We start from the raw sequence: 22,762 nt of genomic DNA, 5'->3' as shown, positions 1-22,762 counted from the left end.
ATTTGAGTGTGTGGATACTGGCTGTGCTCCCATACCAGTACATTCACAACAGAACATTCCAGATTTTGCCAGCCTGGCTCCCTCCAAAAGGTCAAGCAGAATCAGATAATTACAGGTAGCCTTTAACTTCAATCCCTGTTGCTTTTTCCTCCTTAATCAAGTGCAGCACTGCCTGAGGCTGCCACTCACATTTGGACAGGGCTGTGCCTGCACTCAGCACCCTGAGGTTTGCACTTGCTGAGAAGTTATTACAGAGCTGCAATTACCATCAGAGCTGCAGAATAACAGTACAAGGTCTTAATTGTCAAGAGGAGAAATTCTCTGCAGAACAGAGGCTGATTAGACATCAGCTCTCCAGGATGTCTGTAAATACCACAGGAATGAACCAAAGCTCCTGCCAGGCTCTGGGCTCCCACCTCACTGTTCTGGAAGCAACAGCTGCTGTTTCCCTTCTCCCTATTTTCCCTATCCTCACATTGAGGAGGAACAATAAAACAGCTCATCCACACCCAACAGTCCTTCTCATCCCTGTAGGGATGGGTAAAAGAGGGTCAACACCACAAGGGAACTCTCTATCCCACCAAAGGATCCACAGGCTTCCTGCCTGCTAAGAAATCCTTGCTGCTATTGGAAAGAATAGGAACAAGATTTTATTTTTTTTTTAATTTTGTTTGGCTTTGGTTTGTCAGCAGAGCTGCTATGATTGTGGATAATATCTGGAGGGGTAATTCCTGCTGCTGCAGGCACAAATCAAGGTGTCTCAGACCAGCACACAGCCACCAGCAGGTGAGTGGAAGAAGCCTTACACAGCCTGCCTTTGCTGAGCCAGGGGGCTGGAAAGAAAGCTCAGGTAGCCAAACCTTGTCACTGTCATATTTTCTGAAAAATCCCTTTGCCAGGATTTCTTCTCCTGGGAAGATGAGACTCCTCAGAGAAAAAACCATTATTATCTAATTTGCTTCTCCCTGTTTTGCTGCTTTGGAATTGTTTACCAACAGGTGCATATTTGATTGGTTTCATGTGAATTGTTTTTACTTAGTGACCAATCACCATCAGCTGTGTCAGACTGAGGAGTCAAGTTTTCATTATCATTCTTGTTAAGCCTTCTGTCTGTATCCTCTTTCTTTAGTATAGTTTTAGTATAGCATTCTATAATATTGTAACATAAAATAATAATTTAGCTTCCTAAGAACATGGAGTCAGATTCACTTATCTCTCACCTCGTCCTGGGGACCCCTGCAAACACCACAGACATCTTTTTAAAAGTGGAACTTCAGTTCTGTGGTGAACACGAAGCTGTTTGAACAGCACAGCCCAAAATCAATGGTTGAAGAAAGCAGCCTACAAAGCCAACCCAGGGTGGAAGGGAGCAGAGGGAAGGTGTTCCAGCAGGGATGGAGACCAGGGCAGAGCCCCAGGAAAGGACCACAGAGACTGAGAGAGGAGGAAGGTCACAGAAGAGCTGGAGGGAAGTGGAAATGTGACACAGCCACAGGTACTTACGTGAAGGGATAAACCATGGCAGCCACTGAGGGCTCATCCCTGGAGCAAATATAATCAAAGTCCAGCATTCCTTGGACAGCCCTGGTCTGCATCCCCCACACAATGGCCTTGGTGTGACGGCTGAACAGGGTTGTGGCTTTACCTGCTCACAAAGAGGGGAAAAAAACCAAAAAACAAAAATCAATCTGTCACCGTCATATTTTCTGAAAAATCTCTTTGCCTAAGATTTTCCCCTGGGAAGCTGAGAAGCCTCAGAGGAAAATGAAAATAACTATCTGATTTGTTTCTCCTGTGTTTTGCTGCTTTGGAATGTGGTTTGAAGATTGTTTATCCAACAGGTAGTTGTTTCATTAATTTCATGTGAATTGTTTTTACTTAATAACCAATCATGGTCAAACTGTGTTGGACTCTGAAGAGAGAGTCACAAGTTTTTCATTAGTATCTTTTAGCCTTCAGTTTGTATCCTTTCTCTATTCTTTAGTATAGTTTAGTATAGTATTCTTTAATATAATATAAATAATAAAATAATAAATTAGCCTTCTAAGAACATGGAGTCAAATTGATCTTTCCTCCCTTCAATGGGGGTCCCTGAAAATATCACACCAATCCAACTTCAAACTTGAGCAAGACACAAACTGCAACTTTGCCAAATGCCTGCTGAAAGGCTCCTGGATGAGAATTCCCCCACCTCCAAACTGAACCCAGGAGATGAAATGGAGTTTGTAGGAGGGAATAGCCACACTGGGCAAATGAAGAAACTGTAGAAAAATTATCAACCCCTTCCTTGGATTCTGAACAGGTTTTGGGGTTCACTAAATAGGCAAGCGAATCACAGGAGGGAGCTGGTATAGGACAGAAGTAAAAACTGCCTCTTCTCTCATGAGCCTTTCATATTTCTCCCAGTTTTGTTATGCAAAGCTGAAGAGAACTTGGAATTTCATGTATTTATTTGCATGTAGCCCAGTCTGGGCGAACTATGAGAGGCTGGTCAGGGCACCATAGCAGAATGATAGAAAACTTCAAAAAATAAAGGGCAGGGAATGGGAGAACAAAGAAAATAAAGGAGCTCACCATACTTGGGTTCTTTTTTTTTTTTAGTTATCAGAATCCACCACAAAGTTCACATTCACTGCAACATGACTTGTTATTAGGGAACTGAAAATTCTGTTTATCTTGCAGGTGCCTGCAAGGAGGTTCCCAGGAACACCACAATGCAGACCCAGAGAGGCAATGATGTTTGCTTGAGGGCAACAACCCAAGAATTCCCTTTCTGCTGTCCCTCCTCATGATAAGGGAGCTAACTTGAAGCTCTACTTTGCCTCCAGTTCAGCAGCTTATTCTCACACAGCCCAACAGTTTTAAAGTCCCTATAAAATAACTCCATTGAGCTTTAATGATTTGCTGGACTAATAAAGCAACATTTAGTTAATTTGTGACTTTTCTGTACTTTCCAAACCTGATAACCAGCACCCCCTGCACTACTTTGTTTCCCTTTGAAATAAGATACCAGTTACTGGTCACTCCTCCTTTTGGAAAGCAAAGAGAACTTTTCACTAAGTGCCTCAGGCTGATCTTCTCTGTGGTGGTTGTGTGGGGGAAGGGAAGAAAAAACAAAGTTTGTTTGAAACCTGGCCCTCTCTCCCCCAGAAATAGGAAGTATTTGTGCAGAGGCACTTGAAAAAACAGATGAGAATTCACATGGTGACAGCTAAAAATGCTGGGCAGGAGGAAAGGACCAGACAGCAAACACAGCAAACTTTTGGAGAGATAAAACAGCAACAAAACTAAGAACTAAAAAATGTCAGCTGCCAGCCAGGCCAGGCACATTCAGCAGGTCACACAGGTCCTACCTGAACCAGGTCTCGAGGCTGGGATTGAATCTGTTGGAGAGAGAATCACTCATGCAGTGGGATGACAGAGCTGACTGCTGCCAGCCCCTGGCCAGGCACCCAGGCAGGTGCTGCAGCAGCCCTGCTCTCCTCTCCACAGCACTTTGGGGTCTGCTCTTGTTAAAAAAGCAAGAAACTGGAGCCCTCTCACTGTATTTCCTCTCGTTGTGCTGTCCCTGAACATCCCAGATCAGGGCAACTCTGACTTGCTGTGTGTATGAGCTCATGGCACAACTGCTAAACAACTAAACTACACTCCAGACAAAGACAGGCACCACAAAACTGCTTCCCTCTACATCCAGGAAAAAAAAGCATTTATCTCATGCCCATCCTGCCCTTGGGAACAGCAGAGCACTGCCAGCAGCACTGCCAGGGCTGGACTTACCAAGAGGAGCTGTTGGTTTTGCCTTCTTGGCTGGAGCAATGCCATCTGGTTTGGACTCAGAGAAAGAGGCAGTTCTGCTCGGGGCTGGAGTCTGAAAGATTCAGAAGCCAAGTCAGTGAGGGACAGTGCTCCAGGTATGGCCTGGGGCACAGAGGAGGAGGGGGCCTTGCTTTGGCTACACTGGTTACTACAAATAAAACCAAAAAAAGAGAGTTTTCAGTCAAGCAACAGAAAACTGAATGATCTGGGTGTTACTGTGATAGGTTATGAAAAATCCCTTTGCCAGGACTTTTCTCCGGAGAAGCAATTAAATATTTATTATTTCCATTTCAGAAAAGAAATGGAAATAATAATTATTTAATTGCTTTGAAATACAGTTTAGAAGTTATTTACTAACAAGTGCATCTTTCCATGTGAATTGTGTTGATTTGATAACCAATCCCAGTCCAGCTGTGTCAGGACACTGGTCAGTCATGGGTTTTTATTATCATTCTTGTCCAGCCTCTTTTTTAGTATAGTTTTACTATATCATTTTCTTATAATATAATATAATATCAAATAATAAATCAGCCTTCTGAAACACGGAGTCAAGATTCTCATCTCTCATCTTGTCCTAGAAACCCTTACACCACCCAGCAGGTTCAACAGTCACACTGCCAGCTTTGAGGGGCCACATTTTGTGCACGGGTGAGATTGGGGTGGCCTCTCCTGATAAACTACCCCAGTAAAGCCACATTTGTTTTCCTAAAGCTTCCTACAAATACACTAGTGGCCAAAATGCCTTTTCAGCCTGTTTGGATGAGCCTTTGGGAAGCTCCTCACCCTGTCCCCATGGGGAGGAGCTCCTAAACCATCCTACACACACACTAGTGGCCAAAATGCCTTTCCAGCTGCCTTTGAGAAGCTCCTCATCCTATCCCCTATCCTCCCCATGGGGAGGAGCTCACCAAGGAGCTGCTGCTGGTGTTGAGAGGAAATTGAGAGGCCACATTCTGTGCACGAGTGAGACTGGGGTGGCCTCTCCTGATAAACACGGCTCTGCTGGTGGATTTTGTTTTCCTAAACCATCCTACAAATACACTAATGGCCAAAATGCCTTTCCAGCTGCCTTTGTGATGCTCCTCACCCTAACCCCTGTCCCCATGGGGAGGAGCTCACAAAGGGGCTGCTGCTGGTGTTGAGGAGGAAATTGAGAGGCCACATTCTGTGCATGAGTGAGATTGGGGTGGCCTCTAAACTGCCCCAGTAGAGCCATGTTTGTTTTCCTAAACCATCCTACACATACATTAGTGGCCAAAATGCTTTTCCAGCCTGTTTGGATGGGCAGCTGCCTTTAGGGCTCCTCACCCTGTCCCCTGTACCTATGGGGAAGAGCTCCTAAACCACCCTACAAATACACTAGTGGCCCAAATGCCTTTCCAGCTGCCTTTGGGATACTCCTGTCCCCATGGTAAGGAGCTCACAAAGGGGCTGCTGCTGGTGTTGAGGAGGAAATTGAGAGGCCACATTCTGTGCACGAGTGAGATTGGGGTGGCCTCTCCTGATAAACCACACCAGCAGAGCCATGTTTGTTTTCCTAAACCATCCTACACATACACTAGTGGCCAAAATGCCTTCCCAGCCTTTTGGATGAGCCTTTGGGATGCTCCTCACCCTGTCCCCATGGGGAGGAGCTCCCAAACCATCCTACACACACACTAGTGGCCAAAATGCCTTTCCAGCTGCCTTTGAGAAGCTCCTCACCCTGTCCCCATGGGGAGGAGCTCACCAAGGAGCTGCTGCTGGTGTTGAGAGGAAATTGAGAGGCCACATTCTGTGCACGAGTGAGACTGGGGTGGCCTCTCCTGATAAACACGGCTCTGCTGGTGGATTTTGTTTTCCTAAACCATCCTACAAATACACTAATGGCCAAAATGCCTTTCCAGCTGCCTTTGGGATGCTCCTGTCCCCTGTCCCCATGGTCAGGGGCTCACAAAGGGGCTGCTGCTGGTGTTGAGGAGGAAATTGAAAGGCCACATTTCAGGCATGAGTGAGACTGGGGTGGCCTCTAAACTGCCCCAGTAGAGCCACGTTTGTTTTCCTAAACCATCCTACACATACATTAGTGGCCAAAATGCCTTTCCAGCCTGTTTGGATGGGCAGCTGCCTTCAGGGCTCCTCACCCTGTCCCCTGTACCTATGGGGAAGAGCTCCTAAACCATCCTACAAATACACTAGTGGCCCAAATGCCTTTCCAGCTGCCTTTGGGAGGCTCCTGAGCCTGTCCCCTCCCACGGGGAGGAGCTCACCGAGGGGCTGCCGCTGGCGTTGAGCAGGAAGTTGGCAGTATGGGCTGCAGCTGGAGGCTGGTTGGGGATGGGCCGGTGGCCCAGGGCCATGCCCACGATGGCTGTCATGTGGGTCTCCGTGCCAAACACGTGGATGGGGATCCCTGTGGTCTTCCCTGTGGAAGGACACAAGAGCAGTCAGCATTGCTTCTCCTTGAGATAATGTTGAGGGCTTTTTGCAGGACAATGGACATGTGCAACATATGCACAACGCAGCCTTCAGAGACCTGAGTAAGGTCACAGTGGCCTTGAAGGACACAAAAGGAGAAGAACAAGCTCAGAGAGAGACAGTTCAGGATGCAAAGGCAGACAAGAAAACCACAGCAAGACACATGAAGAAGAAAAACTAACTAAAATTAACTAAAATATTAAAACGAGTGTGTAGAAGGATTTAACCAATCGTGTGTTAGCTTGAGGTGAGAACAATAGAAATCAGTATAAATTTAGCTTGATTTTTGCAATAAATTGGCTTCAATTGATCATACTGATCATGGTGTGATGTCCTGTTACTGATCCTCTGTAAGAAAGCTGTAGAAACCCAGGGCAGCCAGGGTTTCTGACTTTGCCCCTCATTCATGAAGAAAGTTTCTCAGACTTCAAGATAGACTGGAATCCACAAAAGTGTGAAGTAGATTATAGAGAGTTGTGTAGGTGTGTCACTTGGTGAGAAATTGAGGTTTTGGGATTTTTAGTGTGTTGTGGATGGCAGCAAGATGGAGGGCACAGGGTGTCATCCTGGGTTTCTTCTTCTTCCTTCATGGGTTTGGGTGGCATTTTGCAATTGGGCAGAAAAGTCCACATTGGGATCAGTTATTGGGTTAAAAGGGAAAATAATCCAGGTGTCAGTTCTTAATTGGATAGTTCAGTCTTAAAAGACCCTGTACCAAGAGACTGTTGGCCATTTTGTGCCTTCTAATGAAAAGCTGCCCAACTCACAGCAGTGACACTGTTTTACTGATAAGAAATAATAAACACTTGAGTCCAAACATGAACTACTGTCTCAAGTGCCTTCAATGCAGACCCAGAGAAACCAACCACTGAAACCCCCACAGAAAGCCAGTGGAAGATGCAAGAATAAAACTTAAGGATGAGCTTGGTCCTTACCAACTTCTCCCATGACACGCAGCCCTTCCTGGTAGTTGGGGCCTCCTCTTCGTACAAAGATCCTCACCTCATGCTCCTTCAGAGGGCCTTGGTAATCCTTAATTGCTCTCACAATGCCCTAAAAGAAACACACAGGACAGGTGACCCAGGCAGCCAGGCATTTACCCTGTCCCATCATCTCAAACTCCTGGAAGAGATGGACTATGAGCCTCAGCCAAGTGTGGAATTGGGAGGAAGGGCTGGAGGATGACAATTGTGTGTTTGCTGGTATTTGAGACTGGTCACTTACTTTAAAGGTGGCTGCTACATTGGTGAAGTTTGCAATGCTGCCTCCAATAATCAGGATCTTCCCTGAGGGAAGAAACACAGGTAAGTAAAGCCATCCCAAGAGCAGAGTCCTCCCAGATCAGGAAGCAGTTAAGGACAAAGTCAAACAAAGCTGCAGAGTAACCAGCTGTATTTAGTAGGGTAAAAAAAACCCTAAAGCAGTTGAGTTTAGTCGAGCCTGGAAGATAAGAGCTTTGTACCAAGCAAGAATGTCTGATAAGGATCTCTCAGGCCCCATAAAAACCACAAGTCCTCTCTTAGAAGCAAGAGCTGACAGAAATCCAACCCTGATTTGTTCAGAAGGCAGAAGTACATTGAAAGCTCTGCCAGGGAAGGCTAAGCATAGTAACAGCCCAGATTTATCCAGGTTTTTCTGCCAGCCAGGTTCACAGCTTTGGAATTGCAGCATCTCCCTTACCTTCTGGGTGCTTCTCTCGGGTCATGAGGGAGAGGATGGTTTTAGCATAGTCATAGGTCTGCTGCTCACTCGGGGCTCCTGAGTACTCCCCATAGTTTGCCAGCTCATTCACACCCCCCAGGTCACAGATGGTGTCACTAACAATAAAAAAAGCAGTTACTTAAGAGATTAGTTATAATTTGAGTGATTATAAAGTTCCCAAAGTATTCCAAATCCCCGGGGAAGTGGGACTCTTAACAGAGGGACAGTGCTGTCTGCTGAACACAAAGCTGCTCTCATCTTGGTGCCAGCTACAATTAATATTGTCATGCTCCCCAGATGCAAACTCAGTGACCACTACAACAACCATATTACCCTCAACAGCCTCCAGCCAGTTTCTTTGTGAGTCAGAAAGGAACTGTAACTCTGTAAGAAACTGTATCTAACCCTAACCCTTGCAAAATTAAATTCCATAGTCTGGTGAAAAATCTGCACAGCATCTTCATTCTGAACAGATCCCAAACAGTCACAGCACAGGAAAAATGGCTTTAGGAGACTCTACTTTCTGCAGCAATTATGTTCTCCCAGCACCTGAAATCTTCCCCCTCTGGAAAGCTTGCTTCCTGTACCTGTACACCACTGAGGCACCACCACCAGCCACCATGGTCCAGATCCTGCCTTTGGGGTTCAGGATGGTAAGCTTCAGGCTGGCCCCACTCTTGGCATCCAGGTCAGCAATGTAGGCTTCCTGCAGAGAGAGCAGCACAACCTCAGCTCCCTCCTGCATCCCCCTTCTCCATCCCAAGGGCTCACAGTGCTGGGGGCACTTGGACACACAGACAATCACACCTCAGGGACAGCAGGGCTACAAACTCAGCATTTGTCAGGGATTGTCAGCCCCAGCTCCATCCCTCCATCACACAACAGGCACAAAATCTGAACACAACTGTAAAGTCTGCTCTGGCCTCGTCCAAGACTGAGACCTGAAGGAATCTACAAATCATCTCACCCATGGTGCCCACTCTGGCTGTGCTGGAGCCAGGAACAAAATCACTGAGAGCTGTGATTTGGCTCAACGTGGTGCCCCTGCAGCCCAGTGTGCCAGCAGCACTTCATCAGAGTTCATTAACATTCCCAGCAAAGACTCTGCCATAACAACCTTCCCAGGGACTCAGACAGGGATGATTCAGAGACAAAATCTGAGCTAATCCTTTTAAGAGCAAACTGAGTTGAGTGTTGGCATCCAGCAAGCTACACGGAAAGGAGCAGCTAAATGGATTTCCTGGCCACAGTACAAAAACCTTCTGACTGAAGCATAATTATAATGATTAAAATGAAAAAGTCAGGACAGAAATCATTTTGGAGAGAGAAGAACAGACCCCTGAAATAAGTAACAGAATAATTAAGGAGAGAGCTCTACTTCCAACAGCCTCTGGAGCTGCTGGGACCTGTCTGGAGCAATTCTTGTGCATCCAGCAGTACAGACCCAGGGAATTTGGGGAGGGAACAGGCACTGCCAGCTTTAAAAGAAAGTGCTCATTGTAAATTTTTGGAAAAATAGGTGTATTAACATCATCTTACTTATAGAAGTTCCAGAAATGGGGATTATTTTCTCAGGGTTCACCCTTGGATGCAGCATGGGCACACAGCTGCTGCTCTGAGGGAATGTCAGCTCCCAGTAACCACTGCTCAAAGAGGAAAACAGTGATGCTGAGGGCAGCAACGTGGGCAGGAAGCACAAAAGGAAGCTCTGCACAGGCACAGAGCTCTGGCACACAGCTGATGGAAGTTAAATATCAGCCTCCATTAAAAAAAAGTCAATTCTGAATTCAAGAATTGACCAAACAGAGCTGGGAAGCAGCTGCAGTTCAGAGTGTGATTCTGAGCAGCCCTAGGACTGCAGCTACCCATGCACAGGTAATCATGGACAGCACAGCCAAGGGGGCTGACACACAACAACAAAACCACTGAAAACAGCAATGCCATGGAGGTGGCAGTCACATTCCTCTGAACAGAGAGAGACACAGCTCTCCCCCAAGATCTTCCTGGGAAGCTGTGAGAAAGCTCAGAGAAAGAATTAAAACAATTATTATCTCAACCTCTGCACCTGGCAGGCAATCTCTGTTTGTCAGAGATGTTTACAAGAAGGAGTTGTCCCTTCTTAACCAATAGGTGAGAGAAGATTCCTAAAGGCCAACCAGGTCTTAGGTCCACCACTGTATAAAAACTGTGGATTTCTAATAATAAAGTGCCTTTTCATGATGGAGTCTCTGTATCACCTTTGTCTGTCCCTGATGCCCCTTTGGTGGTACATGGGCATACAAGCAATGGTAAATTCAGGGCACAGTGAAGGAATTCAGCTGTCACTTGCCTCAGGGTAAGCTTCCCTGCCAAAAGGAGGGGGGAACTCCACATCCCCCCACTTCACTTTGCAGATGTAGTCAGCCGTGGCGTCGATCTTTGCAGCCAGATCAAGGATGTAAACACCATCCTTGGTGACCACTGCAGGGAAAAACACCACAGTTAGCTCTGGGTTGTACAGAGACACATTACAGATCTACTCCAGCAGCTGGAACCACACAGGCATCATTGCAAAATTGGAAACTGCTGTTTGCCCTGGCACTGGGCAGTTCTGACCAGCCCCAGCAAGTTCCCTGAGGAATTAACCAGTAACTGTGGCCATGGTCCAGCTCTGTCTCATGGGTTATTTTGTTCTAAAGTGTAATTTTTATATTCTTCAGTTCTGCCTTGACATTCCTTTCAAGGGAATTTTTCATTTCCTCATTTTTAATTCACTGAATGAACAGCTCAAAGACAGATCACTGCCACTTCTGTCCTTCTGCACATGGCACCTGCTGCTGCTGTGGATAACAGAACCAAAGAGAGGACCAAGAACACATTTCAGTAGCTCAGAACAGAAAGTTCTGCTTCCAAAAATATTCATTACCTAATGGATTGATCTCAAGGTACGTAAAATACAGATCTTCATAAAGGTTGAACAGGCCACAGATGAAGCTGGCCAAGATGCTGTAAAAAAAAAAAAAAAAGGAAAAAAATTAACACAAGTTAATGAAAGTAGCCAAATGTAAGTACAGCCTGCTCTGTTCATTGCTATGAGTGGCAATCTGCAAATTTACTTGGCATCCATTTCTTTCATTCTCATTCATCTCCTCTGGATGGAGCCTGGGTGATGGATGACTCAAGGGAAGGAAGACCTTGATGACTCATCTGAATCACCCTCCACCAAACTCTGCTGAGGACACAGTTGCTCACAACTGTCAGAGCTGTGCAGTCTGATTTATCTCCCTACAAGACAGAAGCACATCTTTGCCTCTCTGCTGATACCCATCTTTGTCAGATCTGAGCTTCCTTAGCTGTGATAAGGGGGAGGCTGCAGTGAACTGGTGGAGTGACAGGCTCCTTCACCCTTCAGTACTGCACAGTGTCAGCAAGGATTAAGCTTGTTTGGAAAAATCATGACTCATATTAAGCTAACTAAGTATGGGCATCTAATTGAGGGAGATGCAGAAGCCTGGAGATCTACAGATAAGCCTGCAGAAGGAAGAACAGGAGAATAACTTTGGAGATCAGGCCAGAGCAAGAGAAAGGGATATTCTGAATTAGCAGTCAGAGCCACATCTCATCACCAGCTCACTAAACAAAAGAAACTTCTATGCTGGCACAAAGGATCAGAATTCAGCACATGTCTCCAGTCTCAGGTTGAGACCTAAGCAGGCTGACAAGTGCTGCTGCCAAGTACAGGCTCAGCACTAGGAAATCTTATTTTTGGGTTTTACAGGCAGCTGAGATAAGGTCAGAGAGCTTGGATTTAGGATGCATGGCATATTCTAGAGACCAGCAAGAAGGGCAGGAGAGTGAGAGTTAAGAAAATAGGGAGATGTGGCACTGAGATAAGAAAGAGCATGGCTGCTCCTACCCAGAACTGCATCCCTACTTACTCCTTCTTGTCAGCTGGTGCATGCTGCAGGAGATGCTTCTTCACATCTGATTCACTGAGCTTCTCATCCACTGCCACCAGCAGCTTCTGAGCCTTGGCATCCACATCTCCCACATCCACACCCCCTTCGTGGTGGAAGAGCACATAGTCTCCCTCACGGGCAGCATAGATGCACACATAGAACTCTTCCTCCTGTGCCACACAGCAGGGACAAGCATTTAGCAGGGACCCTAGAGGCTTTTGTGCCAGTGTTGGGACTGGGGAAGCTGAGCCCAAAGTTAAGCTTCTCAAGTGTAGCCTCACGTTTCTCTTCATAGAGAAAAGCAAGGCACAATTCTTCCCAAGAATATTTCTGGGTTTCACATTCTCTGGGCATCAGAGAAAGGAAAAAAAATCCTTATAATTTGCTGTGCCTGTGTTTGTGGAGAAGCAGAATGCAATATGGAGATTGTTTACCCACAGTGATGGTGTTTGTCAGGGCCAGGTGTGTGTGTGTGTGTGTCAGGACTGTCACTGACAGCACAAGATTCTGTGCAGTGTGTGCAGAGTGAGTGCTTGGCCAATTCAGTTTAGATGTAATGTAACATAGTATAATATAGAATAAAGTAATTAATTAGCCTTCTGATATCCATGGAATCCTCCTCATCATTGCTCCCTTGTCAGGGCCTCTCAGAGCAGCTACACCCAAGGAGCAGCAGTGCTGGAGTGGCCCTGACACTGAGAAAGACTTGCCAGTCATTTTTATTTCAAACAGGAAAAAGAAACAGAGATATTATCTCAGCAAAGACCATAATTAACAAAAAGATCTGTGTGCAGAAGTGTCTGGCAGGCCCTTCTTCTGTTATAATTGCAGTTTTATTTGTTTTGTAGTGGCCTTGCTATGATGTACTCTCTTAGGAGTTTTCACTGCATTGGCAAACTGATTAAAAATTGTAAGGAATATGAAGGTGTATGAATTTATTTTCTACTTAAAATTTCAGTGTGGAAATACAGAAGATGTTTTTGCCCAGGGAGTGCAGCAACACAGTCAGCTCAACAGCACACTTCCAAACTTCTGCTTTCTCCACTGTATCAATCCAGCTAAGCATGAAGCCCAAAGAGATTTAAAATCCTCCTTTAATGGTGTACTAACCTGCTTGTGAGGGACAAAGGGTTCAATCAGAAAGTTCTTCAAGATTCCCTTGGCATTTGCAATCTGGGGACAGAAAACAAGATAAACACCCATAACCACTTGCCCAGGACATTTGTGACAGCATAAGGAAAGCTTTGAGAATTAATCAGCACTGCTCTAAAACTGATCCCTTTCCACTGTGCCTGCTGGGGAACCACTGCTCCCTGTCCAGCACAGCATTCAGGATATCTGGTTACAGGAGATGGTCACCTTTCCCATTCCTAACAGGGCAGAGGGGGATCAGAATTACACCAGGACAGCTGCTCTCCTCTCCTCTCCTGTCCCAGAGCCAGCTCTGTCACTGGGCCCTGCTCAGCACAGTGAGGCACAAGGGCTTGAGAGGATCTTGGAGTAGTGGAAAACTCAGAAGTGAGGAATTCCTGAGCAAGTGGCAGGCAGAGGCCTCAGAGTAGTGCTCACCCAAAAATGGTATCAGGGAGCACAGAAGAGCAGGAAAATCCTTTAGCCTCTTCTTAAGAGTTCAGGAACTGTTTTGTGCAGGCACTTTCCTGTTCTCCAAACCCAAGAGACACTGGGGGACACTCCCTGCTCCTGAGGACACCAGTGGCCCTAAGTCTGTGGCCCAGACCTTGCTTTTGATACGGTTGTTGTTGTGCTAAAGGAGTAATTTCCACACCCATGGTTTTCCCAACTGGGAGCACTCACAGAGCTGCTCCTGCTGTTTCCCAATTCCTGCTGCACCAGCTCAGAGCCAGAGCCAAATCAATCCCAGCAGGGCCAAAAGCATAAATTCCTTCAGGCAGCACAACTCCATCAGCTCCCAACACACAGCAGCAGGCATGGCAGGCACTTCATTATCATTAGCACTGCACTGTCATTCCCAGGAAAATAAATATTATATGGCAGCACTGAGTTAAAATAAGGGCCTGAAGTAACACTCAATCAACTAAAACACATGGGCTGGCTGCAGGAGAGGATTCTAGAGCTTTTTTCCCTGTGCTGGGAACAAAAATGAAGCCACTTTTGTGGCTCACTCACCGTGGTTTCCTGGCCCAGGCGCTGCTTGAGCCAAGCCTTGACCTGATCCAGGGTGAGGTTAATCCCAACCAGTCCCAGCTTCCCACGTCTCTTAATGAGCTGGTCTGGCTTCACCACCAAACGCTGCACAGGGTGGGCAAGAGAGTTAAAGGAAGAAGCATTAGAAAGTGATTTTGGTCCAGGTTCTCTGCAAATAGTGAAGTAAAAAACTTAAATCAGTTCTGCACAGCATCCATCCTTGTAAAATTCCTTTAATCTTGGCAAATCCAGCTCCTGGTACAATACGCCTGAAAGTCTGCGTTTTCTTATGCTGTACTTTCTGTAAATAGTGAAGTAAAAACTTAAATCAGTTCTGCACAGCACCCATCCTAGTAAAATTCTTTTAATCTTGGTAAATCCATCTTCTGGTACAGTATGCCTGCAAGTTTGGGTTTTCTTATGCTGTACTTTGAGAAAAGCTGCCTTGTTTCTACTCAGCTGTAAGCAGACATCAGAGGCTGAGGTGACAGCTTGTTCTGCCTTTTTTTTTGATGAAAAAACCCAATAAAAGTCATGACAGACAGACAGTTGCTCACAAAAAATTTTAAAAAAAGCCCATGCTAGGGCCAGGGTCATACACATTTCAGCCAAGTGACTGTGGCTTTTTCTAAGATACCCATGGATAGCTGCTCCTGGGTTACACACATCTCCAGCTTGCAAATATCCTTTTAAAGAGCCAAACTAGAACTGGTTGTCATTCTCCTGCACCACTGACATGTCTTGGAACTTCAGCAACCTAAGAGTCAGAACACACCGTGCTGCAGTAAAGGACACTGAGCATGGTCTTGCTGCTGGACCTGAAGCCCTTTCCAGCCTTACAGAATCTGCCTTAAAGGCTCAAAAACAACCTTGCTCCCTTCTGGCTCCCTGCAAGGCTTTCAGAAGCACTGCTGATCTCCTCCTGCAGTTCATTCAGGCACTTGAGCATGGAACATCTAATTAGTGCAGGGCTTTTATCAGTCAGTCAGTCAAGGACTATGAGACATTCGTGTTCTCCAGCCAATGACTTAATTATATTAACCACTGGGAGGGAGCCAGCTTGGACAGCTAATAAAAAAGAGCTCTGGGAATGCTTTCTCTACAGAAAGTGTGAGGATATGAGATACAGAGATAAATTATTTTGCACTGAAAAATTGAAAAAAGGAAGATTTCCCTGATATTTTGCTTGGATTCAAGAAAAGCAGTGTCCTAACTTGACATGGGGAGAGTACTCCCTCATTTCAGAGAGCAAAGCTTTGAGAATAGGGACTGACATCTCTGAATCAACCTTCTTTACAGTTATGAGCAACTGCTTCACAGCTATCCCTGCTCCTGTATTTCAGTCTTAAAATGAATAATCAGCCCCCCATGAGGTGATACTGAGCTTTGAAGCAAGATTTGTTTCTTCATCAGGCTTGGGAGTGACTGCAGCAGAGCAGCAGCAGTGACTGGTTATAGGAATGTGCTCTTTGTTGATGGAGTGACAAAACTATCCTTTGTCCCCTTAAAAAGGAAATAAGCCCAGAAGTTTCTCTCTTCAGTGAGGTGAAAAGGCATTTTATAGGACTTGGGGGACTTCACTTTAAACTTAAGGATAGCTAATTAGACAGGAGCTAAAAAGTCCCACCTGAGCAATTTACTAGAAAAAGAAGAGAACAAAGAAACTAATGGATTTTGTGAGGTTTTTTACCAGGAACAATAACCTCTTGCACCTAGATTGGTTTTTATTGGTTTATATTCCAAAAAAGGTTTGGAAACAAAAAGGTTTTGATAAAAGGCAAAATAACAGAAGGCATAAAACCAGCAGGATAAGGCAGCTGAGCTATCTTGGGTGCAAAATATATCTCCAAATTCTTCTGAGACTGAACTCAAAGAAAACCATATTGCAGCTGGTCCTTCAGGAAGGGTGTGGAGCAGTGCTCAGGGGCTGCAGGAGGGCAGACCCTGCTGCCCCTGCCCTTACCTCGCTCAGGAGCCAGGGGTGGTCCTGGGTGAGCCGTGCCCAGTCCGTGGCTGGCGTCACCCGGGCATACTTGAAGCGGTTCTGGATGGCAGAGGACGTGCAGATGTACTTGTACAAGAACTCCTTCCCTGTCTGCTCTGAGATGGCTTTGGCTGACATGGCTGCTTAGTCTGGATGGGGAAAAAAGGCAAAAATGCATCAGGAATAGAGCCCTGCATCACTCAGCTCAACACAAACCCAAGGCAAGGCGATTATATGTAAGATCATAAAACTCCCCTGATAAGCAAGAATTCCTCACTGTGCTTAAAACTCCTCCCCTGCCATGCACAGTTTTCATCCAGCCCTGTGTGCAGGGAAAGGCAGAATCCCTGCAGCTTGTCCCAGGCAGCACCAAGCCTTTCCCAAAGCCACAGCTTGGAGCATCCCCTCCCATCCAGCTCTCCCCAATGTCACAGCAGCCCAGGATTGCCCCAGTGTAACCCACCTAACCTACCCCTTTTCCTGCTGCATTTCCAGGGAGGGATCCCTCCCTCCCACTCACTTCTCTAAGGCACCCCATATTCCCAGCCAAGCCTGGCTGTGGGCATGTCAGCAATCCCCATCCTTTTCCAAAGGGAAAACAAAACACTGCCAGGATTACCAAAACTAGAATAGGTTTACATCACTGGTTTTTGTTTCAGAACCAGATTTCTTGGAAAGAGCTTTACATCTGACAGAACAAGATGCTCAAGACAACAACAAAGATTAAGTTTCAACAGCTTATTTTGGTTTTGGGGTTAGTTTATAAAGAAAAATCCTCAATTCAATCCCTTTCCTATGGATGATTTTCTTCTCTTTTCGAGCATATTCCAAACTGATGCAAGCAAATGATTTCTGGCCTCAAGAGTGCAACTACTCTTTTTGATAAGGTGTCAAAAATCCATTTATTTTTAGCTGCCATAAACACTTATTGAAAAGAATACTTCATCCCAGTGACCCTGTGTGATGTGTCACACATCAGAACTGAGTGCTGTGACCAGCCAGCAGGTCTGGTGTGTCTGGGGGTCACACTGCTGACAGGGAGGCTCAAGCAGCAGCTCCTCCTGAATTTTGAGTGACTGGGGTCATGTCACTGTTCCCCAAGCACTGCCAGTGTTGTTTTGTACAGTATCTTATCATTTTTATTTTACCTAGATCCTTCATTCCCTCATTAGTATCCCAATTTATTAAAAGTTCACCTAAAGGACTACTAGGAGGTATTTTTTATGAAAATACCTTCCTTCCCTTTTCTCTTCCTCCTTTTCTCTTCCCTCAAGGCAAAAGCACCCTTGGGATGGATTCTGGGAGAGCTGCAAAGCAGAGAAGCACCAACACAAAAAAGAGGAATTCAGATTCCATCTAAACACCTGGACAGCCAAATACTAGAACTGCTCATTAAGACTACCTGTCCTCACAAAACACATACCCCACTGCAGACCCACAGAGAGAAACAGTTAATAAATTCCAGTTATTTCTTGTGCTGCCCTCTGGGTAATAACCATCAGTAATCAGCTGGGCTATTCATCCTATAAGCAAACACAGAATAGGCAGTGATTAACTAGCCATAATTAGAAATAAAGAACTTTTCTCCCTAGAGCAGAAAGGAGCAGGTGGGTCCATCCCAACTCCTGCTCCATGGTAGGAGGCAGGCTGCATTCCCTGAGCTTCCAAAACCAAATAGGTCAGGCTGAATAAGTGCTATGACTGAAAGCTGATAACTGTGCTCAAGGACCAACCTTGCCACTGCAAAGTTTTCAAATGCAATTTAAAGAGTTAAAAATCAACAAAAGCAAAAGACAAAGAACTGCAGGCCTACTTTCAAAGAGCTCTGATGTAAAACCTGAACGGGATTGCAGCACAGCTTTCAATTGAATCCCATTTCAAAACAGGATCGGGCAACGCTCCTGCAGCACCCCATCTTTCATCAGCCTCAACCCCCATCCTGCCACTGGAAATCTTGTCCCAGGTGCCTGCTGAAACAGCCCCTGTTAGTTTGGTAGCCCCAAGGTGGCCTGACAAGAGAGGAGCTCCTGTGAGCAGCCAGAGGACACCAAACCCCAAAAGACAGACACATTCCCACAGGCACCACAGCACTGCCCAGCCTGACTGCACACACACCCCTCATCTGTACTGCAGAGCCCAAAACTTCCCACTGGAATTTGAGCAGAGCTATTTCTGCGAGCAAACCTGCTCCCACAATACCTGCAGCCACCATTTGTTCTGCCTGAGAGGGAGCTGCAATATTCCTGCTTCAAAATCCATCAATTCCACAATTTGCTCAGGGCCTGTCCCAGAGAAACAGTGTCACATCTCACTGCAGCACAAGCAGATGGGTAAAAGAAAATGGCAAACATATTTCTTTAAGAAATATGCACTTCTTAGTATTTGTCATTTCTCCAGGGTGCCACAGAGCCCCTGAACAGCTCTGCAGAATTTCAGTCCACAATTACAAATTAAACCACTCAGGCTGATGCTGGTTATGCCAATGAATACAATGCAATTGCAGGACGCTGGAGCCAGGCTGTTCCTCAGGTCTTATTAAGAGTAGTCCTATAAAAAAGCCTCAGTGGGAACAAGTGACATGCATGGGATTCCTTAAATTTGAGCCATTCTCCTCACAGAAAGAACCATTTCTGGTCTTTTTTATGTTGCTCCATTCTGCTGTTCCCCTGCTTTTCCTCACAACTCCATCACCTCATTTTTGCAGTAACACTACTGAGGTAAAGAAAGGAAACTACAGAATTCTTACAATAGCAGTAGATGAATAATAACATCCTTGTGTCATAGCAACAGAACAGTAGGAATGAGGCTGTTCTGACCTTATCTGCCCGAGTTTCACATTTCCTAAATATTAGCAAGTCTTTAATCACCCCCCTCACTCAGTTTTTCCACTGTTCTAACCCTGCCTTTCTCCTGGGACAGAGAGCACAAAGCAAATGCTTCAGTCTGCTGAACTGGTAAGCTAAGAGAGATCAGCAGGAAAATAATCCATAGGGCATCAGCAATTGCTGGCTGTGTGTGCTTGTGCAGCTCCATCAGAGCAGGTTCATTAACTCACTGCATCTGTTCTGCTAACACCAAACAGAACAGGGCACAGCTCATGTCACTACAGAGCAACTCAATCTCCCCAGTTTCCCAGCAATGAGACAGGTTCAAACTCTCATCTGTCAGAATTAATCTTATTTTCAGTCATGTTTAGCACCTGCAGTGCTGGGGAGAGCAGAGGCTGCACCTCTGAAGGTAAACTCAGGGAAAAATGTCCTTTTCTCTGCCCAAAACACAAGCTGTGGGATAACAACGTTCTCTTCCACTGCTCTGTTCAGCATTCATTAGCCAAGACCGATCTGAAATTTTTTCAGCATTTCAAGCCCCAGGCCTTGCACCCACCACACACAAGGGCAGATTCATGTGAGCAGGACCAGTGCCACAGATTTCCATGAATGATTTGTGTTCATTTAGTCCAACACCAACAGCTTCTCTGCAACACCCTGGAGACCTTTCTCTCATCACTCACACCCACTGATTCCAAAAGAACTGAATTCCAGCCTTTGCTAGCAAGTAAAAGACATGGATTAGATCGCATTTTCAGGAGCTCAGCAGCACTTATTCCCTCAAAACATCACCTGTCAAATATATACAAATAAGTTGATGCTTGGGGAGAGTTTACTGAGTGTATTGACAGAGAAATCAGCGGGATGGTGGCAAGGCAGGCAAGAGTCCTGGAGCTGGATGTTGTGCTTGCTGTGACACAACTGATATAGCTGCTACCAGCTGAAGGGTGCACCCAAAAAATCCAAAGGAAACACAGCTGGAGAAACAGGGAGGCATTCCTGACACAGAACTCAGGAAGTTTCCCTGACTCCCAGGAGATCAGTGATGTGGCACTGCTCAGTGTGACACAATCTGCTCTGTGAGGGGAGAAAAAGCATCACAGACATTGATTTAGTTTGTTTTTCTTCTAACCAGAAGAAGAGGTGTAACTCAGCCTCACCAATCTGTGCTCACACACGGAGTTCTCTGAGATCTGGATGGGTGCTGAGCTCCAGCTGTACCAGAACAGCACTTCAGGCCAGGAGGAAAGGACTCCCTCTGCACAAGGCTCGACACCCACTCTCCCAAGAACTGTGTCAACAAACCCACGCCATAAAGCAGCCTCTCCCCTCCATTCCAGGTAATTTATTAACACAGTTCAAGCCAAGCCAGTATTTTCAGCCCATGGCAGCGTGAAAAGTTACATCAGCTCCCACCTGGCAGACCCGTGTGTTTCATCAGAGGATGGTGAGGGCTCAGAGCTGCAGCCAACGTGAGGTCATGGTCCCCCAGCTGGGGTTGGGAAACGCTCTGTGGGGTGATGCAAACAGGTGCTGCATGCCCAGCGCTGGGGGAGGCTCCTGCACACACAGAACCTCTGAGAGGAACACGGCAGCCAGGGAGGAGCAGGGAGCATGGACTGGTTACATGTGGCCAACAGAAACCTGGTGGGTGCCACAGGGGGGGAATTTGGGAATCCTGTCATTGAAGAGCATCTCATTCTGCAGCCTTAGGGCTCTTTAACAAGCTTATTCCTTAAATCACCTGCACAGTGTATGGCAATAAAGGGCTCCCTGGCCACTGTGGCTGGACAACTGTGGCTGTCCTTGTTTGGGAACCACCTCAGGCAGTGCTGGAATAGCCCTGATACCTGGGCAGAGCTGCACAGTCTCACATGCAGGACACCCAACGGGGTTTGGGTAGCAGCACTGGAAACCACATTGCACAAACCCTGTCAGAGGGGGCTGGTGGGGCTCTCATCAAACAAACCCTGTGATTAGTGCACTATGAAGGGTGGAATTCATACACCCAGCCGTGAGCAGCTACCCAGCAGGGAATTTGGGGGCTCTACAGCCCCAGCATTTCCAGAGCTGGTACTCTGAGCTCTAAACCACTCAGGGATCAGAAAGTACAGACACCTCCAAACAGGATAGCCAGGGTGCAGCTCAGCTTTCAGCCTGCAGACAACAAACTGCTCAACAGAGAGAGAAGGGAGAGCCCGCAGAGCAGGATGAGAATTTCGAAAGCAGCAAGACAAACAGGAGGTGTTTGCAAGCAGCAAACAGGACAGCTGGAACACAGCCGGCTGTTCTGGAGAGGGAGCGACACACGGGCTGTGCACACACCGCCGCCCGCACGGGAACAGCGCGATCCTCATGCGGGGCTGCTCCTAAAGGAGTACTTTTAATTTCTGACTCCAACATTTATAGATTTCCAAAAGTGACGGTGGATTGGAAAGTGACAGTGCCACCGATGGGATTTTCCTCATGGCAGGAGAGGAAAGCGCTTTAGCCAAAGCCAAACCCTTTCCCAGCCCGTGATAATCTCCGCGCTGTCACCACCGCACACCGGCCGTGCCCCGGAGCCGCCCCGAGCGGGGCATCAGCACGGCTGATGGAGACCCCGCAAGGTCAGGGCCAGCACCGCACACCCGCCACTGGAGCGAGCCCGCGGCGCCCCCTCAGCCTGCGGGCCGCTCCCGGTGCCCGCCCGCCCGCACCGCCAGCCACGGGGACAGCGGCCGGCCAGAACCAGCGCGGCTCCCGCCTCCTCAGACGCGTGGGCGCCGCCGGCGGAGGGACCGCGCCACGTGCCAGGCGGAGCCCGGCACCGCAGCCGCCCCGGCACTCACCTGGGCCCCGCTCGGCCGCTCCCGCCCCGCTCCGCTGCCGCTCCGGCCCCGCTCGCGCCGCCGCCGCCGCCTTTTGTTCGCGGAGCGCGGCCTCCCCGGCCCATCGGGCTACGGCCGCCGCCGCCGCCCATTGGCCGCCGCCGCTACGACGTGCGCGTTGCCTGAGCGCTCGCCGAGTACCCATTGGCCGCCGCCCGTGGGGTGCGGCCGCGCGGTCTTGTGGGAGTCGTAGTTCCGGCACCCTCGCCCCGCCTTCGGCGGAGGCCGCGGCCGTGACCCCCCACGCCGGACCCGCCACCGCTGACGTAACTGGCGGCGATGACGTCAACAGGCCCGCCACCCAACGGTACCGGCGGCGGGAACGGGGCTCCTTCGCCAGCCCTGGGACTGTGGCTGCGGGGCCGGGCGGTGCCCGGTGGTACCCACGGGGGAGTGACGGCACTGCCAGAGCCGGGTCACCGGTGCCTCCCGAAGCACCGGGAGCGCTGCTCCGTTTCCTCGCAGCTTCTGAGGGCAGCCGCCACGGTTCTCCCGCTTCCCGGGAACCCCCATCCCAAATGGCTTTTCCCCGGGGCTCCCGGCCCGTGACTAACGCTGAGGAATGGCGTTGAGGGGGCGCTGAGGGAGCACCCGGGTGCTGAGGGGGAGCTGAGGGAGCACCGGGGCGCTGAGGGAGCACCGGGCGTTGAAGGGGAGCTGAGGGAGCACCGGGGCGCTGAGAGAGCACCGGGCGTTGAAGGGGAGCTGAGGGAGCACCGGGGCGCTGAGGGGGAGCTGAGGGAGCACCGGGCGCGGCGGACGGGCAGCCCTGTCCCGGTGTGGTAGCAATGTCACCGGGATGGGCACAGACCTGCGGCAGCCCCTCACGAACACAGTGTTACTGCCCGCCCCGCTGGGGACGGCGTTTTACATCCAGTGGGGGAAAATCTCCCGGTAAAACAGCTACGGAGCGCTTAATCTGCCTGAAATGGCCCGCCCGGTTCCTCGGGGACGGGGTGTGTCAGGCCGGCCGCCCACTCCGGAGCTCGGCAGTGCATGTCT

General features: G+C 48.0%; 1 protein-coding gene across 1 annotated transcript in view; it reads right to left on the bottom strand.

Annotated features, from left to right (window-relative positions):
* The window catches only part of ACLY (ATP citrate lyase), a 29,200-nt gene extending 7,349 nt beyond the window's left edge, over positions 1–21,851 (bottom strand). The window contains exons 1-14 of the mRNA XM_064733539.1: positions 21,722–21,851; positions 16,042–16,211; positions 14,061–14,183; positions 13,023–13,085; positions 11,892–12,082; positions 10,880–10,959; positions 10,300–10,434; positions 8,562–8,676; positions 7,954–8,090; positions 7,498–7,559; positions 7,209–7,326; positions 6,066–6,220; positions 3,778–3,868; positions 1,504–1,645 (exon numbers count right to left, since the gene is read on the bottom strand). Of these exons, the coding sequence (XP_064589609.1) occupies positions 1,504–1,645; positions 3,778–3,868; positions 6,066–6,220; positions 7,209–7,326; positions 7,498–7,559; positions 7,954–8,090; positions 8,562–8,676; positions 10,300–10,434; positions 10,880–10,959; positions 11,892–12,082; positions 13,023–13,085; positions 14,061–14,183; positions 16,042–16,200 (1,571 nt within the window). The 5' untranslated portion in view covers positions 16,201–16,211; positions 21,722–21,851. The remainder of the gene's footprint in view (positions 1–1,503; positions 1,646–3,777; positions 3,869–6,065; positions 6,221–7,208; positions 7,327–7,497; positions 7,560–7,953; positions 8,091–8,561; positions 8,677–10,299; positions 10,435–10,879; positions 10,960–11,891; positions 12,083–13,022; positions 13,086–14,060; positions 14,184–16,041; positions 16,212–21,721) is intronic.
* Positions 21,852–22,762: the final 911 nt, after the last annotated feature.

The sequence above is a fragment of the Zonotrichia leucophrys genome, chromosome 27 (genome assembly GCF_028769735.1).
Source record: "Zonotrichia leucophrys gambelii isolate GWCS_2022_RI chromosome 27, RI_Zleu_2.0, whole genome shotgun sequence".
Lineage (NCBI taxonomy): Eukaryota > Metazoa > Chordata > Aves > Passeriformes > Passerellidae > Zonotrichia > Zonotrichia leucophrys.
Note: the sequence above shows the minus strand (reverse complement) of the source record. Positions and strands in the feature narration are given on the sequence as shown.